Source organism: Hevea brasiliensis, chromosome 3 (assembly GCF_030052815.1).
Source record: "Hevea brasiliensis isolate MT/VB/25A 57/8 chromosome 3, ASM3005281v1, whole genome shotgun sequence".
Classification (NCBI taxonomy): Eukaryota; Viridiplantae; Streptophyta; class Magnoliopsida; order Malpighiales; family Euphorbiaceae; genus Hevea; species Hevea brasiliensis.
In genome coordinates, this window is record NC_079495.1 from 77,086,880 (window position 1) to 77,097,134 (window position 10,255).

The 10,255-nt window shown below is 25.4% G+C and overlaps 1 protein-coding gene across 1 annotated transcript; it reads right to left on the reverse strand.

The window, feature by feature from the left end:
- Positions 1–769: 769 nt before the first annotated feature.
- On the reverse strand, positions 770–2,520 carry LOC110672467 (calmodulin-2). The gene is given in 3 exon segments (XM_021835262.2): positions 770–1,194; positions 1,197–1,333; positions 2,254–2,520. Coding segments are annotated over 3 exon segments (456 nt in total). The 5' UTR covers positions 2,330–2,520; the 3' UTR covers positions 770–951.
- Between the last annotated feature and the right edge of the window lie 7,735 nt (positions 2,521–10,255).

The following is a 10,255-nucleotide window of genomic DNA, read 5'->3' on the forward strand; positions in this document are numbered from 1 at the left end:
TTGTTTTTTTAATGCATGCGCGTATGTATGTGTGTGTGTGTGTGTATATATATATATATATATATTTGATTTTGGAACCTGTAATTAGAGAAATATATGAACAAGAGAGCTTTTCAATTTTAATAAATGTAATTATGCATCTATAAAGGTTCATTGAAATTGTGGATTAAAGAGGAAATTTGAAGAGCGCAAAAGATAAAAGAGATAATAAAGAGATGGAGATGATGAAGAGAAAGAGAGGGAGGGGATAGAGGCATGCTCAATAGTAAGTGTGAATATTTTTATTGTTTTTGGTAGGCCATTACCAAAATAATAAATTTGTATTTAACTACTATAATTTTAATAAAACTTAAAATTCTGTTTATTTCAATTTTATGATAAAAGTTATTTCATTTGTAAATGAATTTCACGCTAAAATTCATTTATGAATGAATTTTTTTATTTGATATATTTTATATTAAATATACAATTCATTTCAAATAAAATAAATTTTATGTTTAAAATAAATAAAATAAAATAAAATAAAATAATATATAATAAGAGGATAATTTTATCACTATATAATTTTAAGTTTAGTTATAATAAATTTATTATTAAAAATTTCAAATAAATTTTCATTTAAACTAAACACTAAAATTTTATATTTATAAATAATTTTTATCAAATTTTATAAAATTTATTTATACCAAAAACTACGTAAATATTAAATAAATTAATAAAAAATAATTTAAGTGTTGAATAAATTAATCTCAAATAAAAAATATATATATAGCCATAAAAAGAATAAATCATCACATTTATTTTTATATGTAATGGTACGTGATGTAATCATCAATATATTTTATCAAAATTTTCTTACATAACTGAACAAAATAATGAAATATGCACTGTAATTACAATTCCATTAGACTTTTGATCATGTCATACTGAACATAACCCGAGTTAGAGTGATCACTTTGCCATCATAACCTTGACAAATTCCTCATAATTTATTTGGCCATCACCGTCAACATCAGCCTCTTTTATCATTTCATTAACTTCTTCGTCAGTAAGCTTCTCACCAAGGTTTGTCATCACATGACGCAGCTCTGCAGCAGAAATAAAACCATTTTGATCTTTGCCAAAAACTCTAAAAGCCTCTTTCAGTTCTTCTTCAGAATCAGTGTCTTTCATTTTCCTAGACATGAGATTCAGAGATTCAGAAACTCAGGAAAATCAATAGTTCCATTTCCATCAGCGTCAACTTCATTAATCATATCCTGTAGCTCTGCCTCGGTGGGGTTCTGTCCAAGCGATCTCATCACAGTCCCAAGTTCTTTCGTGGTGATACAACCTGCCATTACAAATTAATTAATTACAAATTAGTTAATTATAAAACAGGCATTAAGTTCATAATTACTTTTATGGATGTGATCATAATGCAAAATGTTTATTACAAGTATATCAAATAAAAAATTCGATATTCTCAGACTGGCCTTAGCAATTGCATCAATAAATGGACTTTTAAATATAAACTTTAATTATTATACGCCTCACCTAAATAGAGAGCGTCCAATTAATCTCTATGGTCACAAAGACATAACATGACACAGACATCCTCTCTAGCATGGTAAAAATTAAACTAGATGGGAAACTTCGACTCAATTTTACGGAAGAAATCATGCTGCGAAAGCATAAAGCAAACCACAATGAAAGAATAGACGCATATCACATTTTTGCTTCAATCTTCTTCTCAACAGGCATTAGCAATTCCAACAATTTGTTTCAATCTTCTCACACTTATGCATCTTATCCACAGTTTTCATGATTTTAGGAGAACAAAAAACGCTTCAGTTTATACAACCACCGATTTAAATTATCATACACGCCTCAGAAGAACAGTATCAAAATCCCTCTCTGGCTGTTGTCTCAGGCAACAAAATTTCAAAATTCTGACAATTGGAAATTGCAATTTCACATTTTGAAACAAAAAATGGGTCAACCAGAGATCCGATTCAAATATTAAAAACACTATTCTACTAGTATCAAACTATTCCAATTCGAGCTTTAAAAAAAACAAGCAGGAGAAAAACCAAAGAAAATTAAGGCAAATAAGAATCAAGCAACAAGAAAATTAAGGCCAGTAGGAATCAACCAACACAAACATCAAAGTCCAAGCTAGATCTATGCATCTATATATATATATATATATATATATATATATATATATATATATATATATATATATATATATATATAAGGGAAGAAAAGAACCGTCTCCATCTTTGTCGAACAAGCTAAAGGCTTCTTTGAACTCGGAGATCTGATCATCAGTGAGTTGATCGGCCATTTTTATTTCCTTTTGTCGTTCAGAAATGATTTTCTTGTCTTCGGAGCTTCCAATAATTCCAAGATAAAAATAGAAAAATACAAAGTTCACCCTAAAGAAAGAAATGAAGAGAAAAATAAGCGTTGAAAGACAGAACAGAGATTTAATGATAACACATGGCGTTTTATTTGGAGGCCAGCGTTCATTTTCCTTTCGGTTCAATTAAGGGGAAAGGCCTTTGATCAAATAAGTGTATTTGAGAATAAAATAATATTAAAAAATAATATGTTTAAATATAATTATTAAAAAAAAATAAGTTATATTGAGGTGAACGAGTTGAGTGCAGGACGTTAATTATAATAATATTTTTAAGGTTTAGACGCTATTTATAATAGCATCCGCATTAAAGTCTAATTTTTTTTTAAATAATAAAAAATTAATTAAAAAAATTTAAAGGTTAGACACTACTTATAGTAGCGTTCAATTTTTTTTTTAATTTTTAATTATTTTATTTTATATTTTAAATAAAATATAAATATTATTTTAATAAATAAAATTATAATATATAATATTATATATTATAATATTTTTATTATAAATATTATTTTTTAATTTAAAATTAAATTAAAATTTAATAAAATAAAAATAAAAATTAAAAAAATTAATAATTAAAAAAATTTAAGCCAACTTTTCTTTAAATTTTTAATTATTTTATTTTATATTTTAAATAAATTAAAAATATTATTTTATATATTATAATATTTTTATTTTTTTTAATTTTATTATAATATAAAAAAATTATATATTATAATATTTTTATTATAAATATTATTTTTTAATTTAAAATTAAATTAAAATTTAATAAAATTAAAAATAATAATTAAAAAAATTTAAGAAAAATTGGACTCTAGGAGCGTTCAACTTTTTTTTAGATTTTAATTATTTTATTTTATATTTTAAATAAATTAAAAATATTATTTTATATATTATAATATTTTTATTTTTTTTTAATTTTATTACAATATAAAAAATTATATATTATAATATTTTTTATTATAAAATATTATTTTTTAATTTAAAATTAAATTAAAATTTAATAAAATGAAAAATTAAAATTAAAAAAATTAATAATTAAAAAGATTTAAGAAAAAAATTTTCTTTAAATTTTTAATTATTTTATTTTATATTTTAAATAAATTAAAAATATTATTTTATATATTATAATATTTTTATTTTTTTTAATTTTATTATAATATAAAATAATAATATAAAATAATAATATTAAAAAAATAAAAATATTATAATATATAAAATAATATTTTTAATTTATTTAAAATATAAAATAAAATAATTAAAAATTTAAAGAAAAGTTGAAAGCTGCTTTAAGTGTTTCTTAAATCTTTTTAATTATTAATTTTTTTAATTTTAATTTTTTATTTTATTAAATTTTAATTTAATTTTAAATTAAAAAATAATATTTATAATAAAAATATTATAATATATAATATTATATATTATAATTTTATTTATTAAAATAATATTTATATTTTATTTAAAATATAAAATAAAATAATTAAAAATTAAAGAAAAAAAGCTTGGACGCTACTATAAGTAGCGTCCCACCTTTAAATTTTTTTTTTAATTAATTTTTTATTATTTAAAGGAAAGCTGGACGCTATTTTAAATAGCGTTCAGCTTTCGTTGAAAATTTTTGATGCGAACGATATTATAAATAGCGTCCGAACCATAAAAACGCTATTATAATTAGCGTCCTGCACTCACCTCGTCTAACTCAATGTAATTCATCCATTTTTAATAATTATGTTCGAACACATCATTTTTTGATATTATTTTATTTTCGATGACACCTTTTTTATCAAAAGCCCTTAGTGATAGTTTCTGATTTTAATTTATTAGGCCTTTTAATATTTCAATTTTGAGCCATTTGTTTTTAATTCCGTTTGCTGAGTTGGCGTATCAAAGCTGATGATAACCAATTTTTTATCTTGTTCATATTAATGTATATGTTTATTAATAATTTTAATTTATATTTTTATATTTTTTAATTTTAATATATAAAAATAATATGATATTTTGAATTTTTATTAATTATTTTAAATTTTATTTTTATTAGTTTTATCTCTTAAATTTTTAATAAAAATTTTATCATAATAATAATTAAAATATATCTATATATAATATAGATATAAATAAATATAATTAATATATATTAATATATTATAAGCTATTTTATAATAAAGGTTACTTATTATAGTATAAATAGGGTAATTATTATATAACTTATAATTTATATATAATAAAGAATACCACGTGACAATGACAATCTAAAATGGTTAGTCTTAGTCATGTAACAATATTGTAAAAAAGAAGGCTATGTAATTTTTATTAATTCTTTCTCTTAAATTTTTTAATAAAGATTTTATCACACAAATAATTAAAATTTATTTATATATAATATTGATATAAATATATGTACTTAATATATATTAATATATTATAAGTTACCTTATGAATAGCTGCTTATTATAATATTAATATGATCATTATTAAATAATTTATAATTTATATATAATAAAGAATGACACGTGGCAACACAAAATATCACATAATATTCTCTTGGGAATATATTCATATTGCATATATATATATATAGTAGTATTAATAGAATAATTATTAAATGATTTATAATTTATACATAATAAAGAATGTCATATTACAATATAAATGTCACATGTTATTTTTTTAGGAATACCTATTAGTAAAATTTTCGTGTTGTGCATAATAAAGTATATTTATATATACTTAATCTTTTCAATAATGATAGATTTTTTATTATTAAATTACTTTTTATTCAAAATTTTCTCTTAATTAATTTAATTTTTTTAAAAAAATCTCTTTTATTTTAGTAGAATTTTTAAATTAATTTGTGACATAATTAATTAAAATACCTTATTTCATTCCTTTTACACATAAATTATTGATAATTTCTATAATTACTTCATCGAAAATATAGTAAAATTAATTTATTGAAAAAAATAGTTTAAACTTTACTGATTTACCGATCAAATAAATCGGTTGCATCAAAATATTTCCCAATTTGATAATATTATAAAGTTTAACTGTTTAAAAATTTAGTTCATTGGTCAATTGGTCATTCTGAATTTAATAATAATGATATTTATAATCACTACTCAAATATTTTTCTTTCGTTAAAAAAAAAATCTTTTGGATTTTTTGTTGAAAAATTAGAATAACGCTTTTTAGGAGATTTTTAAAATATTGTATTTGTAAGCTTTTTTTAAAATATTATTTCTTAAAAATAATTTTTGGAAAAGTTATTTTAGATTTTTTCGGCAAAAATGTTTTGTTCAAAAATTTAAAAAAGTTGGATAAAAAATTGTAATCAAATCTTTGAATTAATATTTTTTCTTAAAAAGTTATCCTTTTTCCATGGCGGCTTCTTTTAGAATTGCATATGCATTTAAAAATTTTAACTGTTTTGAACATTAATTAATTAATTAATTAATTAATTTTTAAATAGTGTATTATCACATTAATTATTACTTTCTCAAATGTAATTTTAACTTTTTTTTAGAATAATCATTTATTAATAAAATAAAAAAAAAACTTGACATATCAGGTTCAAACTAAACCCAGATCATCAAGTTTTCCAAATACACCCAAGCATAAGACTCAAAGTGTTAAGTAAAAAATTCTGGATTGTAATGCCCTCACTTTAGATAGTTTCGTACATGTTACTATTTTAGCGATTAACGTCTGTTCGGACGGTTTGAATGTCTGGAACCATCTTTAAATTAAAGTAAGGAGTCATAATTTAATTTAATAACGATCAAATAAGGTTGAAGAAAAATAAAAGAAATAGATTAGAAATCAGTTAAATGTGCATAAGTTCCGACGATGAGTAACTCTCTTGAAAAGTGTAACACCCTCACTGTAGTAAGTCAGTACATTCTACTATTTTGGTTACCGGTGTCGGTCCAGACAGCCAGAATGTCTGGAACTATATTTAGATTAGAGTGAGGAGTCATAAATAACTCAAATAATGGTAAGAAAAATTAAGAAAAAATTTTAGAAATAAAATACAACCAAGTTAAATGAGCTGGTGCCCTAGCGATGGGTGACATAACAGGAAATTGTTATCTTCATAGCTAGAAACCCTAAACCCGGAGGAAAATCCGTGAAATAATTTTTGGGACTCCAGAGAAGAGTCATTGAGGTTTCGATGGCATTAAAATGCAAAGAAATTGCTTAGAAAAATTTTTAGATCAGTACAGATAATTTTAGTCTGTTAAGTAAAAAAAAGGGCATTTTGGTCATTTCGTCTTCAGAGATGATTTTTTGCAAACTTGTCCAGTTAAATAAATAATTATTATGACATAAAATATGAATAAATATTACTAAAAATTTAATTGAAAATGAGTAGAAAAGAAAAGAAAAGAAAATGAGTTAAATGAGATTTATGATATCATTATGATGTGATTAAAGTGCCCTCCACCAATCAAATTTCGAAAAGCACTTTAAAAGGAGATAAATACATATAAAATGAGATAAAATTAAATACAAATTATGTTCTTCTTCTCCTTGGTTTCGGTAGCCCTCTTCCCTCAACCTCCATTAGAGTTTCTTCATTTCTCTCTCTTCATAACCCTAGTTTCACACCATAAAACCTCATTCCACCTTCACTAAACTTGTAACACCCCTATTTGTATAGCCAGGTATATTTAACTGTTCCGGTGACCGGTGTCAGTCCGGACAATTAAGGAGATTAGAACCACACTTAAGACAACTAGAGAAGCCATAAATACAAATAATTAGTAATGCTCAATTAGTTGAGTATAAATAAGAAAAACAGAATAGAAGAAGTTAAACGAGCTGAGAGTCACAATGATGGGTGACCTTCTCGGGAATAACTGCGAAGTTGTTTTAAACTTAAATTTCGAACCGTAAAAAGTGACGCTGCGGTCCTTAGGACCCTTATAAACACAGTGGAAAAGAGAAAATCACGAAAAAGAACTGTTAAGCCAGTCAAATATTTAGGTCAGGGAGTCGGAAGAAATATGGAATTATTTGCAAACCGGGTTGAACTGGCGAGGGGTAATTTGGTCAATTGACTCCGAGAGCTGACTCCTAACCTAACTGTCAAATAAAATCGGAGAAAAGAAAATTTCGGAATCGAGAATTAAATTAAAGAACTAATAGAAAAAAAAAAGAAAAAGAAAAGTTGAAAAGGTGATGACATCATCATGATGATGCAACTATGACTTCATAATTAATTTTAATTTAATTAACTAATTGACTAAGTTAAATTAAAGAATAAAAACAAAATTGAAAAGCCAAATTTTATCTTCTTCTTCTTCTTTTTTTTTTCTCTCTTTCCCGTAGCTTCTCATCCCTCTCCCTTTTCTCACTAAATCCTCCATGGCTACTTAATTTCAAGCTTTTAAAGCTTGAATCAACCCCATAAATCCCACAATTTTCCTAAATAAAACTTGTTCTTGGATCTTGGCAAGCCTATTGAGAAAGAAATTTAACAAGAAAGAAAGAAGAAAAGAGGAGGAAAATTGAAGAATTGGAGCTAAAAATTCTGCTCACTTAAGGTCGGTACTCTTCCTTCATTACCTCTTTGAATTTATGTTTAAGTAGCTAAGTTATATTTGTAAGCAACAAATAAGTGAATAAAATCAAGCATGGTGGACCAAATAGAAATGTGGGCAGCTAGGGTTTAGGTTTGAGGATGGATAATTTTGATACAAATTATGAATTAGTTAAGTGTGAATGAGTGTATAACTTCTAAGTATGCAATTAGAATTCAACAAGTGAGTTAAACATGGAAGTTAGGGTTTGAGACCTAGGGTTTTGAGGCAAAAATTTGGAGAAATTTGTAAATGGTGTCTTTGACCTAATGTGAAGTGAAAAATGGTCATTTGTGACCAAATGAGGTGTGTTAGAAGTGTGGGAATTAAAAGCCAATTCGGATTGGATAAGGTCATGTGCTGGCAGCATGACCAAAATCTCCTTTGAGGGACCAAAAATGAAATTTTACAAGTCCAATGGATATGGGACCAATTGGGGATGAAAATAGGCACTAAATGACACAATTTTCATTTAGGAAGCCTGCCCAAAAAGTGACTAAAACCTAGTGAACAAAGTGGCCGAAGTCGGAAAATCGCAGTTGCCTCTCAAGATAAACTGACCAAATGAACAGTATTTGTTCATTTGGTCATAACTCGAGCTAGGCAGGTCAAAATGACCTGAAATTTTACCAGTAATTAGATAAGATATAGATCTAAAACTTTTATGAAGAACACCAACCCAAATTATGCCATTAACCCAATCAAAATACTGAGCAAAGTTGGTGACCTGAATCTGCAGAACTGCAGATTGCCATATGAACAGTAAAGTTTCAATGGCTATAACTCTCTCTAGAAAACTCTGATTTAGGCAATTCTTGAACCGATGGAAACCTAAGACATAGTAGAACATTTCATATGAAGAAAATTAGACCAAATTATGGACCTAACTTGATCAAATTGCTAAACGAAGTTGGAATCAATAATTTGCCAGAATAAAATTCTGCAGTATAAACAGTAAACATAATTTGCTTATAACTTGAGCTAAAAAACTCCAATTGGGGTGATTCAAAAAGGAGAGTAAACTTAAGACAATAAGGAACATTTTCTATGAAGAAAGTTTTTCCAAATTCCAACAGTAAACTGACCAATGAAATGGTATAATTAGGGACACCAAAATTGAAAATTTGGCAATTTTGCCTAAAAGGCCTAAGTTTTGAGAAAATGACCAAAACCAACAAGTTTAGTGACCAAAATGTGGTATGTGGGTGAAGTTGGAATTCCCATACCTATTAAACCTTAGAAAGTCAATAATTTGACTTGAATAGTATAGTGAATAGTAACCCAAAACACAAAATTTCAAGAATGTCGAATTTAGCACGTTAGAGCTAGGTAAAAGTGAAGTTAAATTTATTATTGGATTTATGCTAAGTTATGGTACTGAAACACTGTGAAATTATGTGTTTCAGTGGAAAAGAATACCGGGACAGAACCCGAGGAGTCGAGTCAAGGCCAACAGGCGACTCGTTTGAGGTTTGTACACAACGTATACTTTTTATAATTATCTTCTGCATACTGTTTTGAATAATGTGAAATATTGAATTATGGCATTCTTATGATGTTTGATTTAAATTGTGAAAGTTATTGTGTATATTTGAAATGAAAATGTTTAGCAAATTGTTAAGATAAGTTTTGAAACCACAGTGTCATGACCATATATTTGGACACCTCACTAGCACGACTAGTGGGGGTAATTAGTTTCGAATTTTGATTCCTTCTCTGGAGAAGTGTTGAGGTGTGCCAGTAGAAGAGGATGTGAATGGATATCCATATATTTGAGCTAGCTAGCTTTATGATGTGATTTCTCTTTAGCCTCTGGCTATTGAGATTCTATTTGTTTCGAATGGCATGATCTAACTGTGGATTTTATGAAATGTGTTTTGATTCTTCGAAATGAACTTGGTTTGCATTAAAATTTCATAATTTGTGTTTTGTGTTTAATGCTCATGTTTAGTTAAATTTTGAATAAATGTGATTTATATTCTGCATAAAGATTATTTTAGTATGTTGTGCACCACTGAGTCCTAGTACTCGTGATAGCTTTATTGTCATCACAGATTTAGAGACTAGAGGAGCAAAGATCGAAATTGAAGATTGAGGATCATTCAGCTTGAAGTCTTCGGGTATAATTTATGCCCTAACTGTAAATATTTCTTTTGATGTATATATATTGCACATAAATGTATGGACATGTAAAAATGGGTCTTGAGTAGTTTGTATAAAATTTGTATAAAGTTGTAATATATATTGTAGTTTGAAACTCTCTTAATGTAAA